The sequence below is a fragment of the Bidens hawaiensis genome, unplaced genomic scaffold (genome assembly GCF_021521415.1).
Source record: "Bidens hawaiensis isolate Kalapana, Puna unplaced genomic scaffold, B.hawaiensis_p1.1 tig00042835_1, whole genome shotgun sequence".
Classification (NCBI taxonomy): Eukaryota; Viridiplantae; Streptophyta; class Magnoliopsida; order Asterales; family Asteraceae; genus Bidens; species Bidens hawaiensis.
In genome coordinates this window covers 56,122-82,888 of record NW_027497586.1, presented here as the reverse complement: position 1 = coordinate 82,888, position 26,767 = coordinate 56,122, and the positions used below count along the sequence as shown (strand labels likewise).

Below are 26,767 nucleotides of genomic sequence, written 5' to 3'. Positions count from 1 at the left end.
TTATGAAATTATCTTTTTTTTTTTGAAAAGCAAATTTCAATAAAACAAACAAGGCCACCCACACTGCCAGCAAGCAGCTAGCAGGGGACACTACAGCAACAACAAAACAGGAATTACAAATCAAATTTCCTTCACTTTATCCAGTTTAAGTTCACACTCTTAGCTCTATTAGCGATCCAAAAATACGACATGTATTTGATATCGTCGATAATCTTTTCAATAAAGACCGGGTGATTGGAGAAGATGAAATTGTTTCGGGCACACCATAATCTCCAACAATCTACCAACACAATTGAGTGCACCAACCTTTTTTTAATGTCCTGACCCGTAACATGATTGTGGATTTTAAGGAGGTCGGCGATCGAAAACGTGAAGATAGGGGGAATGTTACACCACCTACTAATTTCTTGCCACACAATCGAAGCCACAAAGCACCCCGTGAAAAGGTGATCAGTTGACTCCGGCGCAGACCAACAAAGGCAATAAACGTTGGGTCCGTTTAAAATCTTCCGACTAATCAAGGAATTAACAGTGGGTAATCTAGATAAAATTGCTCTCCATCCTACATATTCAGTTTCAAAAGCAACCAAGAATTCCAATCCAGAATTTTATACTCCGGTAACGGGTCAACCATATGGATCAATTTTTTAACTAAGGCTATCGAGAACGTACCCGCCGAGTCTCCTACCCAACACCATTTGTCCAAACCAGCCTTGAAGGAATAATCTTGAAAAGAAACCAACATAGTTTTCAGCTCTTCATCTACCACCCCGCTTAAGGTTCGAACCTTCCAATTCCAATTGTAAGAGGTTAAATTTCCATTGGAAATTAGACAAAGATCTGACACCCAGCATCTCTTGTCTGACTCTGCGCGGAACAGGTTGGGAAAGACAAATCTAAGCGGAATATCTGACAACCAAGGATCGAGCCAGAACCGGGTATTATTGCCATCCCCCACTTCACTTTTCATAGCTTTGGAAAGAGACAGAGTACTAGATTCCAATTTTTTTTCTATTTATGCAATAGAACTCCAAGTCCCATTTAACACTTTATTATGGGGCAAAGTGGGCCAAGTTCTAGAAGTATGATGTATGGCCATGATAAAATTTCTCCATATACTTCCTTTTTCCGTTCTAAATCTCCACCACCAACGAGATAACATGGCGAGATTAGAAACTTTTAAAGGGCACAAGCCTAAACCCCCCTCCTTCTTACTTGTGGTGTGTAACATCACCGGAATTTTGGGCCAAAAATGTCAAGTTACCAAAGTTAAGGGTTTAATTCTGCCAATTTCCAAACTCTAAAGGCTAAAATGAAAATTTTGTTTTCTTGTCCTCTCGTGATACGCGACAGGACAAAAGACAAGCCTATCACGTACCGCGATGGGGCTTGGTCAAAGATTCTAGAAGAGGTCAACGGCGATACGCGATTGCCGTTGAGCCTACGTCATCACGTACCGCAATGACGTGGCCTGACACGCCTGACACCTTTTCACCACGTGTCCACACGTGGCACACCGGTCGCCACGTGTCCCGACACGTTGCCACACGTGGCAGACCTACGTTGTGACTCACTTGGGCTACGTCGCGCTACGCGACGAGGTCCTTGGTACCCGTCGCGTACCGCGATGGGTCACCAAATTTTGCCTATAAATAGCAGGTTCGGGCATTCACAATTTCACACCAAAACACAGCCCTCAATCTTCTCTCCACTCTCTCACTACACCTCGAAAATCGTGCCTACAATCCATCTCGATAAACGTGCCCAAATCCTCGTTTTCCGTGCCCTACCTCGATAAGAGTGCCATTTTCCGACGACGTGTATGACAAGAAGAGGATCCCGTACCGACGTCCCGATGATCATTTTGGAGTGCATACCGTGAAGTGATGGTGCCTCGAAAAGCGTGCCGACAAGAGGTTTGTTGACGTAAAGAAGTGTTGATTAAGTGGCGTGGAAGTGCTGCTCGAATCCTTAGGAAGTCCAAAACGCCAACAAGGTTAGGCGTAATGTCAAATGAATATAATATAATATTATATTAAAGGCTTAAGCCCTATGTCGAAATCATACTATACCTCGAGAATAAATGATATAACAAAGAAAAGAAATCTATATATATACTTATGTGTTATATAAATTCTTTGTTATTATTATTATTATTTAAGTATAATGAGTATTCTTAAATAATAAAGAAAAGAATACGTTTCTTAAAGAAGAAGAAACGTAGGGTTTTTATAATAAACTAAAGGTTTATAAACAATACTTTTAAACTAAAGGTTTTCATGTAATTGAGAAATGAACTAAAGGTTCATCGAGGTAAAATAAAGACTAAAGGTCTTAAGCCGGATTGTATATCCGACTAACGAATAGTTATACTCGTACTATAGGTGCGAGATAACAAGAAAGAGACGCAAGGACGGTGTTGGAAACCGATCCCGATCAAAGGTGAATACGCCCCACTTTTCCAAACTTGTTTTCAAACAAATAAATGTGTTATGTGTAAAACTTTACATGAGACCAAATGTCTCTAAAAACATTATGAATAAGAGAAAAGCCTAGCCCTGAGGCTGTAGTATACGTTTGTCTGGATCCTTACATATGTGGTTAAATGCGGTGGGCACATCGCACCACGTCTGGTCACGACCTCCAGCCACGATGGGCCGAACCAAAGTATGTTCGAGTGAGAATGACCTTGTGTATATTTATGGTACCTAAGTACGTCGAAACGCTGCGGTGTATTGCTGGGGTGACCTAGTGTAGAGACTCGAGTTTATAATGATGTTGTTTTAACTTTGTTATTCCTAAGCCAAGATGGGTCGAGGCTTGCGTAACCCTCGAGGGGTAACAAAGTAAAAGAAAATATTTTTGCGTCAGCATATTCACCAGCAAATGTTTGCTGACGTATTTTTATAACATTTTGCAGGTAACCAAGATTAGGGCTTGAAAGACGAAGGGCTCAAGAATCCGATGGCTCGGATAATTTTGTTTAAATATTAAATATGGTGGTTTTTGTAAAACAAGTAAATGGAACTCTCATTCCATCTTTTGTAATGTAAACATTTAACTTTAAATCCACATGTTTTATAAAGTCTTCCGCTAATAACCCGTAACTCTGATTTATATACAAATGTGGTACCAACTGACGAGTCGCACTCTTAGGCCTAAGATGGGGGTGTGACATGGTGACCCGGTCCCAAGCCACCCAATTCAGTCTCCGATTACGCTCACTACCTCCCCATAAAAACTATTTTCTTTTCGACTCCAAAGTGTTGATTACTTTGACAGGAGCTCTATACAAAGAAAAATAGTAGCTTGGGAGACTTTCGAGGACCGATTTCAAGAGAGTGAGACGACCACCCATAGAAAGAGAGTTTGCTTTCCAACTCGCGAGTTTACAGTTGAATACGTCAATCACCGGTTGCCAGTTATTAATACGATTCATGTTTGCCCCCCACCTTAAGACCCAAATAGAAAAACAGAATTGTGCCCACTTTACAATTCATAATATCCGCCATTTATTTTACCGCCGCATCCGACACACCCACACCATAAAAAGAAGACTTTTGAAGGTTGATTTTTAACCCCGACAGTAGATTGAAGCATCTTAATAATCGGACCAGATTTTTTGCATTTTCACGAGACCACTCCCCAATAATCATTTCATCATCTGCATACAAGAGGTGAGAAATATTCGGACCATTATTTGGAGTAGAGAAACCAATGAAAAGCCCTTCGGCTAGATCTTTATTCAACAAAAACGAAAAAGCTTCCATAGCCAAGATAAAAAGAAACGGGGAAATAGGATCTCCCTGACGAATCCCCCTAGAGCATTTAAACTCAAAAGTAGGAGATCCGTTAACTAGAACTGAAGATTTAGCTGATGAGACAATCCCGTAAATCCATGATCTCCATTTATCCGGGAATTTCATTTGAGCCATGACTGAGTCAAGAAACTTCCAATTGAGGTGATCATACGCCTTTTCGAAATCCATTTTGAAGAGCATGCCCCTCTTATTTTTCTTTTTAAACCACGAAATGATTTCATTCACAATTAAAGGCCTGTCCAAAATAGATCTACCCATTACAAACGCCGATTGGGAGTTCGAAACCACCGAGCAAATAACCCGACTGAGTCTGTTGGAAAAGACTTTGGAGACAACTTTAGATATAGCCCCAACAAGATTAATGGGTCTAAACTCATTTAGACCTGACGGATCTCTAGTCTTAGGAACCAAAGAAATGAAAGAGGAGCAACACCCCTTATGAAGACTTCCAGTATCATAAAAATACTCCATTAACATGTAGAAATCACTTTCTAAAACACTCTAAAATCTGTTAATGAAATTGAAATTAAAACCGTCCGGGCCCGGGGCTTTGTTCCCACCGCAACTCCAAAAGGCGTCCTTTATTTCCTCATTCGAGAAAAGGGCCACCAACGAGATGGGTTCATCTGAGGAGAGAGCTAAGAACCCGGAAGCGGAGATCTCGGGTCTAGAAAAACTCGGTTCAGTAAAGCGCGTTCTAAAGTGACCCAAAATCTCTTTTTTCACTTTATTAGGATACATACACCATCTCCCGTTAATTTCGAGACCATAAATCTTGTTTGAAGCTCCTTTTCCTTTGATTACTCGGTGAAAAAAGGCAGAATTCTCATCACCACTTGAGGCCCAATTAACCCTCGACTTTTGAAAGATATCTTTTGTGCGGTCTCTCTCTATTTCATCCAAGTCTTTTAAACACTCCAATCTGATCCATTCTTCTTCCTCCTCTAACGGTCTGTCGACCATAATGTTATCCAAGTTAACCAAATTTTCTAAGGACGATTTATATTGGTCATTAATCTTCCTATCACTTTCATTTACCATTGCCTAATTTTGTTTTTGATGAATTTAAACTTTTCTGCCAAATATAAATCAGGTTCACCAAGGAAAGAAAAAGAAAGACAAGCCTCCTTGACCACTTCTTCAAAACCTGGGTGATCGAACCATGAGTAAAAAATTCTAAACGGATAGGGACCATAGTCAAGAGGATCCGAGATCAACAGAATCGGGGAATGGAAGAGAGATATCTCGAAAGTGCCATAAAGCAAGAATCTGACCACAGGTCAATGAAGTTTTGATTGACAAAATTCCTGTCAATCTTACTAAATTTTCTACCTTTGCTTTTACAAAAAGTAAACTTTTGCCCAGTTATCATGAATTCAAATAGGCCCGAACTCTGCACAAAATCGTTCAAAGCTCTCGCACAAGCTGGATCAAATGAAGAATTTAGCCTTTCTTCCGGAAATCTAACGGCATTGAAATCCCCCAATAAAATCCAAATGCCCGGCTTAGAAGCCTGTAACGAGGCTAATTCTTCCCAAACTGCCTTTCTCGTAGACAAATTACGAGGACCGTAAAAGTTCAGTACATGAAACTCTTGCTGGATGCCTTTAATTTTACCACTAATAAGCATATAAAATTTATTTTTAACAACGTTCTCCTTAGAAAAAATTATCGGATTCCAAATATTGAGTAGACCTCCCGATCTGCCCGACGCGTTAACATAATCTGATTCAAAAGCTTCCGCTCCCCAAAAGGACTCAGATTTAATCTGAGATCCATCCAAGAACTGGGTCTCTTGAATAGCCATAAAGGAAATTTTGTGCTTAACCACAAGATTGCAAACCCAACGAGCTTTAGCCGCGTCCCCAACATCTCTGATATTATAGGCCAAAAAATTCATGAAGTAATTTGTTCAGACACCTCACCTTGAATTAGAGCTTGCACCTGGCCATTGAATTTTGACAAATCAACTCCTAATTTATTTCTGAACTTTACAGTCTCTTGAACCTCCTCATCCTTATCAACAACCTGGTTTAAGAGTACATCTTCATCCATTGGTTGGGCAGAACAAGACGGGGAAGTCCCGAATTTTTTTCCGTCTGGCCTACCGACGCCTCAATTACTAATGAACTCGCCATTCCCCTTTTGGACAACTTCGGCTTGAAACTCCATCTCCATAGTACCTTCTAGGGCTAAATGGTTCAAATTAGACTCCAACTCATTGGATCGTAATAATGCCTTCATGTCTGGAACAATATTAGGAGTCCTCCTTTTAGGCCCAGAAGAAAAACTTGGATTAGAGCCCAAAGGCCCAAAAGGAGGTGGGGAAACCGAAGGCCCGGGTTTGGAAGATCTCTTTCTTTTCTTTTTCGAAGAACCACCGCAGGAATGGGACCTAGTAGTCAACTTGGCTGACTTCTTGGACCAACTTTTCTGATTGCTTGTCTTGGAAACCGAAAACCTAAAAGCTACTTCCTTGGAACTATGATCTGCAACGGCGGTAGCTCTAGTAGCAGGACCTTTAGAATTTCGAGGACGCGGAGTACAACCACCAGAAAAAGGACTCCGGCTACCGACTCCATCTGATGGGAAGCTACCGACGGAATCCTCACTATTGTCGATGAGGAAGTTAGGAGACCAGGGGGTAGAGTCTTCGATAACATGAACTTTGCACGATCTCTCCTTCTGTTTGATAATAACCCATTCATCGATAACCATGTGAGATCTGACCATAATACCAACCCTATCAAAGGTTAGGTTCCCATCTGTTACTAACGCTTTCGAAGGGGCAACCACCTTTCCGAAAGAATTAGCTATTAGGTCGAAAGTAGAGGCATCCCAAAGTAAAGCTGGGACACCAAAGACATTTAGCCAGGCCAACCGCTCCTCTTGAACATATTTGCAATCCCAAATAACCACAGAATTCAAAAACTTACACCAAGTGTCCTTTTTGTTCGCCAGAAAATCTTCCGCCTTTTCCGGACTCTCGAAGGAGAGCAACACCGATAAGCCTCCCAAGTATTTAACACAGACCGATGAAATCTTCATGTCCCTTAGCAAATTCCTCATATTACATAAGTCGCCTAAGCTCCGGGCTTCGCCACACAACGAAAGAGTCGACCATTCCTTCTCCGCTAAACTTGGTTCTGGTGCCAGGATAATACTTTTTGAAGGAACCGACTCAGATTTGACTTGTCTAGATTTGTTAAAAAGAACATCTCTATAACTAAAATTACCCATCTGCTCTTTTATCTTCCTCCCTTGGAAATTCGAAGCTTGCTCTTTTGAGTCTGAGTCTGGCTTCGAAAAAACACCCCCGACTCTGCCCACATCATCAACATCGTTGATTTGGCCTTCGAAGGCCCATCTGTCGTACTTGGCGATGTTGACCCCAATCTTAGCTCCGTATATGGCAACCGATTCCATACTTCTAACCAAATCCTCCTTATTCTTAACATTTGCAAACCTTAAAAAACCAAAGATGTTGTTAAATTTATCCCTCTTACGAGCCAAATAAACGTTAATGAGATCGCCAAATCCCCCGGACTTCTTGATTAACGCCCCTTCTTGAATCCCTTCCGGGAGATTTGAAATGAATACAGAAGTGGTTGGAAGTTTTGGTCTCCATGTTGTGTTCACTTTTGCTCGTCTTTCCTTCTTAGTAGAATTCCTACTTTTAGCCTGTTGCCAATCTTCCGTATCTTTGTGCTGAGAGTTGTTCTTTGCTTGCTCTTCTGACTTCTTCCTTCTTAGTTCTTCTGGGACCGGCTGGGGTCTTCCTGTCTCCCTCCTGCTCTTTCGCCTTTCTCTCTCCATCCACTCTTTCTCTCAAGTACTCCAAAATTCTTTCTCTCAAGTTAATGTCTCTTGTGGAAGAATCTCATTTCATATTCTCTCCTCCATATCATCTTCTCTCTCTTCCACAAACACCCAAGAATCTTCTATCGGAGATGATCTAAGGGATGATACAACCAACAATACGGAAGGTACAACCAGCATTGCGTAAAGAAGTTCACTTTTAATACATATATATAATTTGAAGTTTTGTAAATTAATTATTAAAAATTTAATAATACCATGTCTAACATTAACACGATCAAAACTTTTCAGACGTTTTTCAATTTTAAGTTTTAAACTAGCAAATTTAAGTTAAATCTATATGATTAAATCTTCAATAATCGTCTAAGCATGTTATTAGTGGAAACAAGGTAATCCCAACCTGTTTACTTGAAATTTGGTTGATTTGGGTTAGTTTCTACCGCTCTTATAGGGCTCGGAATACACATATTTACCATAATGCCTTGCAATATAAGGTAACACATTTACCACTGCCCACCACCGGCTGCCACATCCACCGTACCGCCATCACCCACCCCCACCACCAACACGCGCCCCCGCCCACCGTCACCGCTGCTCACCACCGCGTGCCCCTCCACCATGACCACCATCACCCACCACCACCCGTCACTGCCAACTACCGTTACCGCCCACCAATGCCACGACCACCACCTGCCTCCCACCACCACCGCCACTCACTACAATTTTAACTTTATTTTTTCTTTTTTTTTCTACCTACCAAATAACGCAAAGTAATCATTAATTCCGTTCTCATGTTGTAAGTGGTAACCAAACATCTCACTGAAATAGTAATAACCCATTCCATTCATTTGTCCATTCCATTACCACGTTCATTCCATTCCGTCGTCCATTCTATTACCTCATACTAAACAGACCCATATGTTGGTTTAATATTGAATAGTCAAACTCATAGGTTGGGTCAATATTGAGAATATGTCTAATTTTGATTTTTGTTTTTCGTTAAATTAGACCTTTTCGTAGCAAACACCCATTTTGCTATGGATTAGCTATTGATGTTTTTTGGTGGTTTGGTGTACACTAACTTATTATAACTTTAAACTTTTAATATCTAGACATTGTAAATGGTTAACATTTTATTGTTTAAAATTATTATTTTTGTTGACATATTTTTCCACCCGTGTGTAACACGAGCATATACCCTAGTTTTCAAGTTTACTATTTTATCACTTAAGGTACTTATATATAATTTTATCACTTAAAGTACTTATATATAATGTTAATCATAGATGTCATATCACCCAAGCTATTCCTTTTTTACTCCTCGTCTAAAGGAAGGAAATGGTTTAAGCCCATTAGTATAAATTAAAAATAATTATTTGGTGTGAGTGTAAAGGATTTCAAAGCATGTTAACACTTTAACCCAGTTTGAACAACCCATATAACCTCGATGAATTGATGAACAACCTACTAACCTTCCACCACTTCGAGCTTGATGAATAAGGCATTAGACAAGTTCTTCTTCTTGGTTTCAGGCCTGAGAATAAATTTAGCTAAATGTTGTGTGTTCGGTACTGAGGTAAACAGGTTTGAGAATGCTCAAAGCCTCAAATGACGGAGCGACAGAAGTGAAAGGTTGGACAATTTCCTTCTACTCATCTTGGTGATTAGGTTAGAACAACATGAATGGTATTAATGCATGGGATCTAGTAGTTGGAGTGTTTTGTAAACGGTTGCCTTGTTGAAAGACAAAATGATGTGATGTAATTATACATATTTTCAACACTAATTTCCCATGTTCTTTACCCATATTCATTACATTATTGTATATTATATATAGTTTTGTATTTTTTTTTATTTCGAGGTACGAATGATGGTGACCCAACGTTCTAGAGAAGATTCTAATTTCGAGTTTCCATACGGACCACCGTGTATTACGCGATGGTCCGCCCCCTTTCACTTTCACCGACATGACTAATTTATATAGGAGGGCTGATGTCACTGTCGGTTGCATCACCACGACGGGTTGCCAGAGATCTCCCACGGTCCGCCGCCAGCCTGTCAAGCTAGCAACTTTAGAAAGTCTTTAAATGTAATCTGATTCATGATCTTTTTAAATGATTTTTCACCATAAATTAAAGTAGTGGATGTTGGATTTTGTGGCCAGTTCGGGTCAAGTCAACGCGGGCCGACTCGATTGTGACTCGGTATGAGTTACACCGAGAATAACGAACCTTATGCTCACTTAATCGTTAACTGGGCCGACACGATCAATTAGAAAGATTGGATGGTGGATTATGCTTTGGTTTGGTAATTGGGCTTAAAGCCCAATGGGTTTAAATTGGTTAAACCCTAATTATTATTCTATATATAGTATAATGTGTGACAGCTGTCGAAAATTAGACTAATCTGGTAATTATCTTAACCGTAATCGCGTATTAATAAGTATGATAAATATATAGGAATAATATTTTTACCTAAAGTCTTTGATTTTGGTTGAGTTTTAAAATATGAAACCTGAAAAAGTTAAATTTTGTCGTGTAGCAAGCACGGTGCAGATTGACACCGGGTAACGACTCGAAATGGATAAATTCTTAAACATGTCAAGATGACCTCGAAAAATTAAATTTTATATTAGGATATTAGAGATAGTATATAAACTTAATTTTAGAAGGTTCGAATCGAAAAATTAGAAAATAAGTAACCGAAAGTCAATAGAGGACACCGTGAGGACCCGACATCAAGTTTATCATAAAATTATGTTTTTAGGCAGACATTGACTGTAATCTAATTTCGCTCAAAGTCTGATAAAAATTATTAGAAACGGATGTAGTTTGGCTAGATATACTACGAGATACGTTAAACCTTAACACCTAGATAATACCACATGTTATTATTTAAAAACCAACTCTTCCTATTTCCCACCCCTAGTTCAGCCGCCATTTTCTAACAATCCACCCACTTGCATTATTATATTAAATATATACATACATTACAATGATTATGAGATTACTTGTAAACATAAAAGCCTTGCCAACACAACCTATACAATCCTAATCACCAACCCTATACCTCTTTCTCTCTCTAAAAAACCGGTTACCACCACCATTTCACCATCATCACCATTTCAAAAATCACCATACACCATTGTTGAAGATTAGGAGTTTTGATGGAGGATTAAGCAAAATAGGAGCTTAGGAAGCTAAAGAAGGAGTCATAAACTAACTTAAGGCCACATTATCACCTCCTTAGGCACCAAATCCGAAAATCAAAGGTAACCCACTTCAAGATTTGTGTATATTAGTTGTTATATGATGTTTAAAGCTTGATTTTAGTGTGTTTGATAGTGTGCATGCAAGTATAATATGGATGTATGCATGCATGTGTGTGACCCGTGAGTTTGCATGTGAATGTACAAGATGCGTTTTGTTGATTATAGGACTTATATTGGATGCATATTAGCTTGTATAGATTGTCCATATTGATGTCACTTGAGCTTGTTTAAAAAATGGGTTAAGTATTGATAAAATAGTGAAAATGGTCAAAAGATTAAAGATGGATTATGGGTGAAAACACCCACTTTAGCTGTGGGTTTTGGTTTGGGTGTTGGATTGAAGTTGTAAGCTTGTTAAATGGTAAAATGGTTAAAGAAAGAATGATAAATTTTGAAAACCCACATAGTTGATTACTTGAAAAAGGTTGTAAGTAACAATAATAATGATTTTGAAAAGGTAAATAAGATCTTGGAAAAAGGTTGAGAAAAATGTAGAGATTTGATTATGTTGGAAAGTTACTTACACATGCAAGTAATACAAAAATTTGATTTGTATCATAAAAGTTCATATTTGTCTTATATTTATTTTTATATAGATTAAAAATGACAAATTAAGTGATTGAATGGGACTTGTGAAAAAGAATAAAATCTACTAGAAGAACTAGGATGCATGAAACATGGTAACTTAGATAAACAAAAAATTTTGGTTAGACTTGCTAATAGAAGAAACTTTGCAAATTGTACAAAATGTTTTGTAATTTGTTTGATAAGTGAACATAATCTTGTATAAGTAATTGAAGACTTGTGGTTTGGATTATTTTAATAAACTCTATTGTGAAAATTGTTGGATAGTGAAAAGATTGTTAAAAATACTACTTACTAGTAACTTTGTTAATGGGTAAATGGAAAATCTAGAAACAAGTGTTTAATAAATTGTTAAGAGTCTTCTATCAAACTAGTTGAATGAGATAGACATAAGTTATACCTAATCATACTTGAAAGCTTGAATTGAATGAAAGTTGTTAAAATGACCGATTTGCTAAATATAGAAACTTTGTTGTTAAAGAACCAAGAATGTTTTTGTTTAAAGGATGATAATGGGATGGAATAAGACTATATTATGGGTTGTTAAGATCTGGAAATTTTGTTACATAAACACCTTGTTAAGATTATAGAAATGACATGTTCATTGTGTAGTTGAAAGCTTAAGCTCAGGCTTGAGCATGTATGGTAAAAATTAGTTCTTTTGTGCATACTTGGTGCTATATGACTAAATATGAATATGATGATAAACTACTTGTTATTAGATGTATATTTGCTGTACAAGATGATTTGGTTTTGACATTATGACTTAATTAGCTTGTCCGTAACATTATCGGTCGGTATGTTCGACTTTTAATGTGAACCGATATGAGTTTTTGGAACTAAATTAAAACAGCTCCTAAAGTCATAATATTATTATATTTAACATAAGTTAAAGTATAAGAAAAGTCAAGTATAGCAAAACCTAAACCAACCCGATTAGTGTCGCGAAAACCGACACGAAAACGATAAAATTGACATTTTTAAGAAATTGGTAACAAAATGAAAACCATATCATTTTTGTTGAAAAACTAATAATATATGATTAAAAACTATATAAAAAGTTTTTTGATAATTTAAAACTAAAAGTTGTCACAAAATGACAACCGGTTCGTTTTTAAGTTCAAAACCGACGAAACCGGCAAAACCGATAAAACCGACTAAAATAGAGTCAAAATTCTAAATAAAATAAGAACATAAATTTTTCAAAACACTACAGAAACTAAAAGAAATAATTTTTATAAATTATAATATTTAATTAAAATTTTTAAATAAAACGATTACTGGTTGATTATTACTTGTTTATATATTAAATGTGTATTTATATAATTATAAGTTAGTAACTTTATGTGTTGTGTGCTTGTGTAAATTTTAGACTAAGGTTGTATATATATATATATATATATATGAATATATAGTAAACCATTTTTGGTCAAACCCGAACTTAAAATTAACGAACATGTACTAATATAGGATACGAGCGTTTATACCAACACCGGATTCAAAGGTGAGTTCTTCCTTCGAATAGCATATTGTATATCTATATTCGTATTTATATATATGTTTTGAAAGCACATTATACTTTACAAATTGTCGTTATTGTGGGATGAATCAATTTGGTTAAATAACTGTTAACCGAATTGAGGGCACAGAAATGTTGGTAGATCTATCGGGGTGACGCCCCCCACTTCCATTCGCGTTGGGTTAAAAGTGGGAATATTTCGAGTATGGTACGTTTCAAGTTATCAAATTGGTAGTCATACACGCGTTGTATTCTTAGCTAGTTTACAACTAACGCTTTTTGTGCTTAAAGGTAAAATGCGGGTTTTGTTATTGTGTTGTACCGTGAATAGATCGGTACTGTTGGGAGTATAACAGCCGTACACTATTATATTCATGTGTTGTTTATATATGAATTGTCTATATTTATATAATAAGTTTTTCTCGGGAAAAACTCACCAACATTCGTGTTGACCCAAATATTATTTAAAAATTTTTCACAGGTAAATGATGGTTTCGCATGGAGGCGTGGAGCGAAGTATTGTATGGGACCATTATGTTAGTTTTTAATAATCAAAACTGTGTAAACTCTGATGTTTATTAAATATGTTTAATATTATATATTAAACGTTGTGTTATTATGATTGGCTATCGGTTAACAAGAACTGTCACCGCCCGGAAATATGTTTAGTTGTAAAGACTTTCGCTGAAATTATTATTATGAGGTTTTCGGGGTGTGACATAATGATATTATATTATAATAACCTAGATATCCAAAACCCTATCCTCAACACAACCAGCCACTTTTCCGACGCCGTTTTCCGGCGACACGGTTTTCCGGCGACCTGTTTTTCAGGTCGTCGGCTATTTTCCTGCTAACCCCTGCTGCCGTTTCTTATCTGCTGTACTACACGAGTTGCTGATGTCCGTCGCCTTTTGTTGCTGTCCGACAACCACCACCTTTTCCATCCGCCGCCACCTGCCCCGGCGCCGTCGCCACCAGCAGCAGCCGCCACCGGATCCCGTCACCGCAGCCATCTGCAGCTGACCGCTGTTGCTGTTCGGAACTGCTGCTGCTGCACCGCCGTTTATCACCGTCGCGTCACCACCGTCCTGACCCGCTGCCATCACCGGAATTACCGTTGGTTGTTGATTGTGTCGTTTCACTAGCTCGGTTCCTTAGATCTTGGTGTTCTTCCTGATTTTCATAACCGAGGTATAAAACTTATTTTAATCTCTGGTTGATTGTTTGGTTTTATATATCGTACTCGTATTAGTTGTACTCGGTTTCTCGTTTTGGGTTTTGGGTTCGTTTTTACTCGTTATATCCGCTGTGTTTATTCAGTTCGTTTTTATATATTTATTTATTAATATTTACTTAAACGATTGAATATGTTAAAACGGGTTAGTTTTGATTTAACCGTATTTCTTCGAACCACCGTTGAAACCCAACAGTGGTATCAGAGCCGCGGTTACAACGTACGAGTCGATATCGGTTCGTTTAACCGGATCTACATCACAAACTTTAAATCGTTTAAAGTTTCTTGATCTAGATTTAATTTCGGGTAATTTTGGATTCGGTCAAAGTTTTGTTTATTTTATTTGACCAAGTCAAAACGACCTAAATATTATTTATTTTGAATATGTAAATTCGGCCCCGACCTATGTTTGTTTGGTTGTTAAGCTTGTTATTTGGCCATATGGATGGTTCAAGTTGTAAACGGTTATATATTTATTTTTCGGTTTTCTTTTGGCCATGTGGATGGTTCAAATTTGTAATAGGGAAATTAATGTTAGTATTATAAATTTGTAATAAAGAAGACCCGAAGATAACCGAGGATGAGCTCAAGGATTTCTTGGAGTTAGTAGGAGTTCGGACAAGATGACGGGATGCACCATGAAGTCCATCCTTGTGGTTTTTTTGTGTTGTGAACCCCTTGACCCAATCGGTCTTACTAATTGGCTCTAGCGAGACCGATCACCTTTTTGGCCATAAGGATTTACATATTATTATTTGCTATTGTGGTTGCTTGGATGTCTATAATAGAATTATAATATCACCGACCTAATACCAAATAAATTTAGAAAATAAACATTTTTATTGACCAATTATGTTTTGCAAACTAAAAGCGTTTTGATTTCCATAAGTAATAACTTAATAGATTTTCTATTAACTTAAAACTGGTTAGGCGTATCGCGACAAACTTAGTTTTTAATAGGTTATTTAAAACTAATTGTCCTGAGAGATGAAAAGGTTCATCAATTTGTCCCAATAATAAATACAGTAAAATTAGACTTTTTACTCTATTTGGTAATTATAAAATTAATTCCAATTTAAAACCAATAGTTTATGCCAATCCTACTACAAGTCACACTTGAGGCATACTGCGAATTTCAAGTGTTGGAGCTACAGCACCGCACTTGTTTTCTAGCCTATTCCATCAAGGTGAAAACATTTCGTTGACACATCCGACCCTTTCACACATCACTGTACTAGGACAACCATTACTTTACTCTCCTGTTACGTGCTACAGCTGTCTGGAGACTGAAAGTGGACAAAGATGAGGCTAAACGTATCTATTCAGACAATTGTTGTTTCAATAGGCCTCATAACCGAGAGTTGTGCTCTATTCACAATTAGCAATCGTTGTCAGTCTGCCTGACCACTTATTAATGTTGTGTGCTACAGCTGCCTTTAATAACTGGAAGCCAGATTCTCATGCTCCTATTTTATTAATGTTATTGGGTCATTAATGATAGGACTACAACGTCGAAAATACTAATTAAATTTACTTTTGCTTAATTAATCAGATGTCGTCAAACAAAAACTCACTCTACGCCCTTAAGTCTATCCTTGAGAAGGATAAACTAAACGGCACAAACTTCATCGAATGGCACTGCAACTTGAGACTTGTTCTCACCATGGAAAAGCGCCTGTATATTCTCGATGGACCTGTTCCGATCGAGCCTAAAAACAATACAGCCGCTGCTCGAAAATTTCTTGAGAAGCATAAGGATGACCGGCTGATGTCTCCTGCGTTATGCTAGCCACCATGACTTCTGAGCTTGCTAAAGGCTTGGAAGACTTTGGTGCCTATGAGATGCTTGAGCAACTCAAGGGCATGTTTCAGAAACAAGCCCGTCAAGAGCGTTTCAACACCATGAAACAAATCATTAGTTGCAAGATGGCAGAAGGGTCTCCCATCTGTGCGCATGTTCTTAATATGAAGGGGCACATCGATCAACTCAAGAAACTTGATTATCCCCTGCCCGATGAGATGGCAGCTGATTTCATCCTCAACTCTCTCCCCAGCTCTTACGACCAGTTCGTAATGAATTTCAACATGAATGCCTGGGTGAAGACAGTGTCGGTGCTTCACAACATGCTCAAAACGGCTGAGATGAACAATCCTTCTAGGACCAATCAAGTTCTGATGATCCGATTTGCTGGTGTCAAGAAGGATAATCCCAAGAACCGGGGTTATAAGGGTAAAGGCAAGAAGAATGTTACCATTGCTGCCCCTCGTGCCACCAATGCTAACAAATGGGTTCCAAAGATACCACTGCCGCCCCCCTAAGGAGCGCCAGTGCTACCAACGCAGCCAAATGGGACACTGGATGCGAAACTGTCCCGAATTCCTTGCTGAGATCAAGATGAAGAGAGCGAATGGTGAAGGTTCTTCTCGAGGTATTTCCATCTACATTATTGAACTTTTCACTGTCTCTAGCAACACATGGGTGTTTGATACTGGAGGTGGTTTCCACGTCATTAATGTCTTGCAGGAGCATGAGAAGTGGAGGAAACTGAATAAAGGCAGCATGGAACTCATCGTTAGAGATGAGAAGAGAGTACCAGTTCTGGCAACTGGAGTTTTTCATTTTACTTGTCCATCTGGCCTAGGTTTTCCTTTGAATAATTGTTTGTATGCTCCTGGTTTGACCAGAAATATCATTTCAGTTCCATTGTTGTTTGAACAATGTTTTAAGTATGTTTTAATGGCATGGCTATTTCTGCTTTCTTGAATGATATCTTTTATTTTGAGGCTAAACATCGAAATGGTATTTATGAGATTGATGTTCAAACTAACAATAACATATATAATCTTTCAAAGCGTATCCGATCTGGCATCAATGATACATTTATATGGCATTGCCGACTTGGCCACATAAGCAAGGCAAGAGTTAAAAGAATTCAATTCGAAGGGATTCTTGAATCCACAGGACCAGACTCTTTTGACGATTGTGAATATTGCTTAGACTTATTATACTCCTGAATATGAAACCAAGGATACTGATGGAAAACTCGCCAAGGACTCCTTCACTCATAAAAGTGAACGGGCAAGAGATCTGTTAGGACTCATTCATACTGATGTGTGTGGACATTTTAGAACCATGTCTAGAAACCATGAAAGATACTTCGTTTCTTTTATCGACGATTATAGTTGATACGCTTATGTGTATCTTATGAAACACAAGCATGAAACTTTTGAAAAGTTCAAAGAGTTTCAAAACGAAGTGGAAAACCAACTTGGTGGAACCATTAAGATACTTCAATCAGATCGAGGTGGAAAGTATCTCAGCTCAGATCATCAGTCATCTAAAAGAGTGTGGAATTGTTTCACAGCTCACTCCACTTGGCACACCCCAACATAATTGTGTGACTGAGAGGAGGAATCGAACTTTGCTAAACATGGTTTGAACGATGATGTGTAGAACTAACTTGCCTCACTCCTTTTGGAGTTTCGCCCTTATGACCGCCTCCTGCATTCGTCAAATACTACAACCAAAGCGGTTATTACTTCTTTCATCCTGATACAAATATGATTTCTATCAAGAGGAAATGCCACTTCCTCGAGAATTAATTTCTCGATCGAGGAACTGGATATTACATTGTCGATCTTGAAGAAATTCATGAACAACAAACAACCGCTGATGAAGCAGGAGCGTCTGATCAACAAGTTGTTGTTGCTAATACATCAGACGTGAACACGAGCGTTTGCAGAAGTAGTAGGACTTCCGTACAAAATTCTAAATACCTATTGCATTTAGATGGTCCCGAAGTCTTATTAGTAGCCGAGTCTGGCGACGAACCTACTAACTACAAATCTGCAATCTTGGATCTGGAATCTGAGAAATGGCGAGATGCTATGAACGCCAAGATTCAATCGATTCATGACAATAAAGTCTAGAACTTGATTAAGCTATCCCCTGAAGGTCGGGCAATAGGGAGCAATTGGATTTTCAAACAAGCATCTCGCAGCTGGAATCTACATTTTGATAAGGAAATCAAAGATTTTGGTTTTATCCAAAATGAAGATGAGCCCTGTGTTTATAGAAAGGCTAGTGGGAGAACTATATCATTTCTCATCTTATATGTGGATGATATACTGATAATTGGAAACAACATTTCTATGCTTAAGGGAGTTAAGCACTGGTTGGAATCCTGTTTTGCAATGAAAGATCTTGGAAAAGCTGCTTATATTCTAGGAATCAAGATTTACCAAGATAGGTCTGTGCAGCTTCTAGGGCTTAGGCAAAGTACATACATAGACAAGGTCATGGCACGCTTCTCAATGATTAACTCCAAGAAAGGAGATGTTCTCATTGCTAAAGGAACCGTGTTGAGCAAATTGCAATCTCCGGCAACGGACATTGAGACAAACACATGTAAGCAGTTCCATATGCTTCTGCAATTTGCTCTATCATGTACTCTATATTATGCACTAGACCTAAGGTCTCGTATGCGTGTTTGGAGGATTGGAAGAGGAGCTTACTGTAAGGTGTTACACAGACACTAACTTCCACAATGACCGAGATGTTTCTCGCTCAAAATCTGCTTGGATGAAGAAATTCATAGCCAACCTCGATCTGGTTCCAAGTTTAGGAAAAGAATCGATGTAATATGTGATAACACAGGTGCTATTGCTCAAGCCAAAGAGCCAAATTATCATCACATGGCCAAACACATTTTTTGTTCCACTATGTACGAGAAATACCGGAACGAGGTGACATTATAATAAGCAAAGTAGACACAGATCAAAATCTAGCTTACTCGTTCACTAAGACGATGACTCAGGACAAACATGATTAGCATAGAGATGCTATCGGGCTTAGACTTGCGAGTAATTTATTTTGATTTAGTATTTGGATGTATGAACATTTAAACAGTTGTACTTTTAAATTCACTTTTGATTTAATGATTAAATGCAAACGTTGAATGATACAACTGTGTTCTTTTAATACGTTTAATCCGTGAATATTATATTCTAAATTATCCGTAGTCGGTCAGATTCGTGGGAAAGATTCTGAATTAAGACTATTATGACTTTGGACTCAAGGAGTTGACTTCCAAACTCACAGACCTCATTATGAATGACGTTGGATGTAACTCGCATCAAATCATCTTCATGGATCTTGATCATAAGACGTTTTGATAATAGTATGCTCATTTAGTATCCTTAGACCTGAGATACATATTGGAACTTTCGTTTACTGAGGAATATTCTTTGATCATATTCTTTGATACATAAAGGTGTTGATTGGGAATGTTCTGAAGTTCAGTGGGAGTTGTATGTAGTCAAGATGGGATTTTGTACTCTTACATGAAAATGTAACAGTTAGACATCTTGGCGCCCTCGTTGACTCAAACTGGTAAAGTGTGAGGCCTCACCCAAACTTACTGTGTGTTTGATTGGACCACTTTGACTCTATATCGAGAACTACAATAATTGAACACTATATAGATTGATTTGATCCATGTCTCATCGTTCAATTGATGTCTTATACAGAAAGGATAGATAACAACGATTACTATAAATTCATTATCTTGTAGTAAGGTATTCCAAGATATTTTGGTTATGGATTTAAAATCATAATTAGTTGGGGACAGCTATGTGTAACTAGAACGCCTCTAGTTGTCAGCGTTGTGCTACTTGATCCTAAACCGTCCAAGTGGGAGACTGTTGGATTTTATGGTCGGTTCGGGTTAAGTCAACGTGGGCCAACCCAATTGTGACCCGGTATGAGTTACAACGAGAATAACGAACCTTAAGCTCACTTAATCGTGAACTGGGCCGACACGATCAATTAGAAAGATTGGATGATGGATTAGGCTTTGGTTTGGTAATTGGGTTTAAAGCCCAATGAGTTTAAATTGGTTAAACCCTAGATATTATTTTATATATAGTATAATGATATTATATTATAATAACCTAAGATATCCAAAACCCTAACTATCCTCAACACTACCAGCCACTTTTCCGGCGCCGTTTTCCGGTGATGCGGTTTTCCGGTGACTTGTTTTTCAGGCCGTCGGCCATTTTCCGGCTACCCCCTGCTGCCGTTGCTTATCTGCTGTACTACACGAGTTGCTGTTGTCCGACGCCTTTTGTTGCCGTCCGACAACCACCACCTCTTCCATCCGCCGCCACCTGCTCCAGCGCCGTCGCCAGCAGCTGCCGCCGCCGCCACCGGATCCCGTCACCACAGCTATCTGCATCTTCCGCGCCGCTGTTTATCTCCGTCGCATCACAACCGACAGGACCCGCTGCCATCACCGGAATTACTGTTAGTTGTTGGTTGTTGATTGTGTCATTTCACTAGCTCGGTTGGTTAGATCTCGGTGTTCTTCCCGGTTTTCATAACCAAGGTATAAAACTAACTTTAATCTATGGTTGATTGTTTGGTTTTATATATCGTACTCGTATTAGTTGTAATCGGTTACTCGTTTTGGGTTTCGGATTCGTTTTTACTCATTATATCTGCTGCGTTTATTCGGTTCGTTTTTATATATATTGATTAATATTTACTTAAACGATTGAATATGTTAAAACGGGTTAGTTTTGATTAACCGTTTTTCTCCGAACCACTGTTGAAACCCAACAGTGGAACCTAAAGAAGGAGGAGGAGCAGTTTGTTGCAGAGAAGATTGATCCGAGCAAAGAACGAAGAATTTATGCGAGTGTTAAATACATCCACATCTTCTTCTTCTTCTTCTGTTAAGACTAAAAATATCCAGCATGAGAGCCTAAACACTTGGATTTGCCTAGGGTGGGTTGAATAATGTTTACGTAAGGTAGTTTTCAGGTTTTATATGAGTTGTATTTGATTTCTATGGTTTTTATTGTCATGTTAATGGATTGATTTTTTTATTTAAACTATTGGTTTAATGTTGATTTCATGTGTATGCATCCCGTGTGATCTTGATTTCACTCTTTGTGTTATGATGTTATGATTTCATGTTTGCCATATATTTTGTGTGTCTTGTCATATTAAAGTAGATGTCACAAAGGATTTATACATCGATTCATGTCATATTAGTAGTACATTTCTTGCTAGTCGGGTTATGATGGTAGGAGTTGGTTTATCTCTTTGCTTAGTTTTTTTTAGCAATTGATATGAGATCACATAGCATTGTCATGCTATTTTGTCTTATAAAACAAGCTATTAAATCTTATTCAAATTATTACCCCATTGCCTTTATTGTTGATCATGACCTTAAGGTAATTTGCTAGTGAGACTGATCATATTCCTCATTCAGGAACCATATAAATTTTTTCGTTTGTTTATAATCAATTATTTGTCGGATTGTGTTTGTTTGAGACTGATCAAGTGATTTAGTGAACCCTAGTTGCTTATAATTGATTTATTTTTTGAAACCGGTTTTGCAACTTGTTAATCCGTTTCTCCATTAGTTGTCAACCTAGGTGAATCTCTTTGCTATTATTATTTACAACTCCTTGTCAATTAAGTTTATTTGTAAATTTAAAATTGTTTATAAAAACAAACAAAATATATATTTAAGTTAGAATTTTTGTTTTAGGTTTATTTCGTTTAAACTGTTAATGTGTGTCCTTGAGTTCTATATTCAGGCTTACTATACCTTGCTATTATTCAATCAGTACACTTTCCGATGTTCTGCAAAGCGTACATTCGTGATTCCAAAATTTTCAATCTTAGCTTGTAATTGAGATTGATATTTATTTATGCATTTCACATGAACCACAACAGTGGCGGATCTAGACCAAAATATTAGGGATAATGTTCAAAAAAAATTATTTACCGTATTTCATACATTGTAAACTAAACAAAAATAGAAGCACGATAATAATTACATTTAAATACATGGGTTGCATATTTCTCCTCTTTGATTTTTGAAAGCTCGAAATCGAAACATTACATCCTCTTCTTTTACTTTATCTAGAGCTTCAATTTCGACCGCACACTTTAAAGCATTATCCAAATACACATCACCCATTCTATTGCGCAAATTCGCCTTGATAAGTAAAATACTCAACAAACCATTTTACATTAAAACATCTCCGACCACGAGAATAATTTGTCCATTTAAAGTTATGACCTCGTGGTTGAAAATCATTTTTAACAACATACGCTCTTCTTATGTCATTTATTTGGCTAGGATGATAATTAGCCATAGCCAATAGATGGTCTATCAGAGGGATCCGAATAAAGATATTCAAATCGATTGTTCAATGTATTGAAGGAATTGAAGCCGAAGGAATATTTGGAACAACATTATCATTTACTTGCATATTATAATTTGAAGTTGGACCGATATCTTCATTTTCTTACATATCATCCACAATATTTGAACTTAAAGTATGAATATTTGGTGTTAGACAAATATCATCATTTTCTTTTCTTTTTTGTTTAAAAATATTTCTAATAAGACTTTATTTTCTCATTTTCCAAGTTTGCTAAACAAAATTTAAACCATAACTCAATTTCAATTTACACATTAACCCTAAATCCTTAATCAATTCCGATATAGACATAAGCCCTATATTCTAATCAATTCCATTTTCAACTCTATATTATCCAAAAATCCAATAACCATAATCAATCATTCAATTTTCCATAAACAATTTCACATTAACAATTTATACAAACAATTATAATTTTTATTAAAAATAGAATACCTAAATTAAGAAAGTAAGAAATCGAACCGTGGTGGTGAGTGGTGACTAGAGTTCTGGTGACCAGAGGAGCATGAGGGCAGACTTCACGGAATAGATTAACTGGTGATGGTGACCAATGGAGTGCTAGACTAGTGCCGTGGTTGGTGGTGCCGTTGTTGAGTGACTCCCGTATGCCGTTGTTTATTTGCTTAACAATAAATGAGCTTATTTTTTATAAGGGTTAATGAGTTTAATTTATTTAGGCTTTAGTTGGGTTGAACTTATAAATTGTGTGATACCCGGTAAAATAAAAAGGTATTATTATATTCCATAAACGAGATTAAGACATGTTTAGGCTGGATTAAGTGAAAACTAAGACCCATAAGTTAAATATAGTATTTTAAGTTAAGAATGAAGGGAATATATACATTGTAAATCATGTGAGAAGTGAGACGGAATAAAGATATTCCAGTGATAAATGACGGAGAAACGAATGTATTCGGTTAAACGTGTGAAAATCCAACCCGACATTCGAGAAAGTTTCCAGGGGTGAATCCATTTGAATATTTTAGAGGATCGTAAAATGAGAACGCATGCGAAAACATGGCTCAATTCTGAGTTACAACGAAACGGGAAACGCAAATTAATATTTTCGAACACGATCGTTAAAGCACATGTACCGATGAACTTATAAAAGTTTATATTGTCTCCATATTTGAGGTTTTAGCATTTAGATAAAATAAATCAAATAGACACCATAAGTTTGGATGAGTTGTTTTTGGGAAAAACAACACTAGTTTTACTAAGTTCGGAATAACACTGAACTGACATTGGGTAACAATCGTCAATAACTTATTAACGGAAATAATAAGTTAACGAGACAAATTTAAGTCGAGAACGGAATAAGATTAAGTATTTAGACGAAATGTATTGGGAAAATACAACGTCACTCGAAGTAGCAGGATCGTTAGAGAGAGAAACCGAAACGCGATCGAAAAACTCGTTTAAAACCGGCACCTATATAAGGCGGGTTACCCAACATCCACTCATTATTAACAAAAAAATTCTGAATTATTAGAGAGAGAGAGAGAGAGAGTAGAGAGAGGCTAGAGGATTCCGGCAAGGTGGCCGGCGGCCGGCGGTGGTGGTTCGCGGTGGCCGGTGGTGGTCTGACGCGGTGGTCTGGTGGCGGCCGAAGCCCGTCTTCTACCCGGAACCATTTTTCAACGTCCCGAACACGATGGTAAGCTCTATTTGTCCTAAATTTTAGCTTAAGTTCGTTAAAAACTCGTTTTAAAATTTGGACAGATTGTAATAGTTTAGCATATCCGCAAAGATCGGTCTATAACTAAATATCTAATGGTCCAATCATCTTGATATTTTTACAGAGGGCTCATAAACCATAAATAATCATTTTGAACAGTGGAGATGAGGATCGGAGTTGCTTAAGCTAGGTTTCTAAAACCGTTTTAGTGTTCAGCTCGCTGGGCGGATTTTGAAAACGCAGATATAAAGAAATGTAGATTTCCGGAGATCTGACCATCGGATCGAGGTGAAATTTTTGGTGAACCTTTATAACATATATATCTTTGATTCCACCAAAGGGATAGATGATCAGATTGTTAGATGGTGAGTTATAAGATTCGTAAGTTACTGGTCAGATTATAGAACGAAAATAGTTTCTTAAAACGAGTTGCATGTAGGTTTTGAGGTGTCGTATGGACGATCCGAGACCGGAGAAACATACGTGACGCAAAAACGAACGCGTTGATATATTCGGATCGCATTGCATGCGGGTTTTGAGTAGATTTCTAGACTCGAACCGTACACGAGGAGGTATATCTTTTATATATTTAAGTGTTGGAAAAGATAGCTAACTAGAGATTGATATAAAAATTGTTATCGGAAATAACTTGGACAATAAAAATCTTGTTAATAATTAATAGAAAACCGTTAGTTAATATCGAGTGTTAAATACGGTACAATCGAGACTTGGACGATTTCGTGTAAATTTATGATATAAGAATATACACACGATATTTGGACTGAAATAGTTTATCCGGATAGTGACCACAATTAATATTACAAATAAATATATACTTTTAGAAAATGTAAACTTTTATATACAATATGAAAACAAAATTTTTATATTAAGAATATTAATATAACATGTTTCGGTATAAATAATAATAACGATTATGTTATGTTTTGTTAAGAAAGTGGTATATAATATATTTGTCAGAATTCAAACACGCGTCTATTAATAAAAGAAAATTGTATTTTGAAATAAATTTATATACTTTTTTTAAATAATGTCCAACTGTAGTTTCGAAATCATATATTAGTTTTACAACGATTATTTGAAAGTACGGTGTTCCAATATATTCATAAGATATTTTAAAACATTCGATTCAGTTATTATTTTTCCTAAACAATAAAAGTTTGTAATTTAATTATTAAAATTATAATAAATACGACACGTGAGGATAAATAAATTAAGTTATGATAGGATTCCATTTGTATATATGTTTATGTGTTAATATACTTGGTATTATACATAGGAATCCGGTTATCATTTGGATTCTATTAATAAGATCTTGACGTTGATTGGCATATTATCACACTTGATTGTTATTTGGGCTGAGGCAAAGGTGAGTTTTCTCGTGAATCCCCACTTTTAAATGTTTTAATGATTTATAAATGTTTTTTTAGGGAAAAGTATGTAAAGAAAGGGATATATATTTTATAAATTGTGTTAAATGGGATGAGTCATTATGAAAGGAAAAACCGTTAATCTAGAGAGAAAGGGCCTAAAAATATTGGTAGATCTATCGGGGCGACACCCCTCACTTTTCCAGTCGCTCTGGTTAAAAAGGTGGGAATATTTTGATTTTGGTATGTATCAGGTTTATCATATTGATAGTCATACATGTGTTGTACTCTTTGCTCGTTTACAACTAACACGTTTTGTTTAAGAAATATATCACTATGTTTGGAAAAGTGGAAATTAAATTCCCATTGAAAAGAATGATGAATAATTAATATTACCATTGATGAGAATGGTGAATAATGATTTTTTTTTATCATTGATAAGAATGATGAATAAATGGGAGAAAAGTCGAGAACTGTTACATTCCCGGTTTTCTTTTATTAATTGAGAAACTCACCAACATTCGTGTTGACAAAATTATTTTAACATACTTTTCAGGTGAATGAAGAAAATGGATGCTTCGTGAAGGATTTGGGAAAATGGTGTTGTACGTTTGAATGAATAATAGTTGGACTTGTAATTTAAAATAGAACCGTGCATGTATGACACGTGTAAAACTCTGATTTTTAATAAAATCCAACTTATGGTTCATTATTTTTGAATATGATTGGCTGAACAGCGTCTGTCAACGCCCACATTAACTAAATTAAGTCTTCCGTTGCCAAGTTAATGATTTTGGGGTGTGACAAATTGGTTGTGCTTAAAATACATAGGGGTAACATTATTATTTTTATGGGGTAGCGAAACATGAAAACCGACCAAAATACATTTTATACACTACCGATAAAAAGTTGAGGGGTAGAAAAAGCTACCAATGGTATTACACTATGTCCGCCCATGCACCACAAAACAACTCTATTTTGGGGGATGAGTCATGGTTATCAAGTTTGGTTCTTAACTCTTTGCCAACCTACTACTTTTTGCTATTGAAGACCCCCGAAGGTTTCGTGGATAAACTCGAAAGATTGAGATGTTTATTCATTTGGGGAAGGTCGATGGAAAAGGAAAAAATAAGATGGGTGGCGTGGGATAAGGTTATGGCTCCTATTGAACATAGTGGCCTCAGACTCGGTCGTTTGCAAGATAT

The 26,767-nt window shown here is 37.1% G+C and overlaps 1 protein-coding gene across 1 annotated transcript; it reads right to left on the bottom strand.

Moving 5' to 3' along the window:
* Window positions 1–3,512: 3,512 nt before the first annotated feature.
* Window positions 3,513–3,989, bottom strand: LOC143593819 (putative mitochondrial protein AtMg01250). Its single transcript, XM_077073316.1, has one exon. The coding sequence runs from the start codon at window positions 3,987–3,989 to the stop codon at window positions 3,513–3,515; it is 477 nt and encodes a 158-aa protein (XP_076929431.1).
* Between the last annotated feature and the right edge of the window lie 22,778 nt (window positions 3,990–26,767).

Bases quoted from the DNA above. Each gene is read 5' to 3' on its own strand.
- LOC143593819 (XM_077073316.1), bottom strand. From the start codon at position 3,989: ATGGATTTCGAAAAGGCGTATGATCACCTCAATTGGAAGTTTCTTGAC.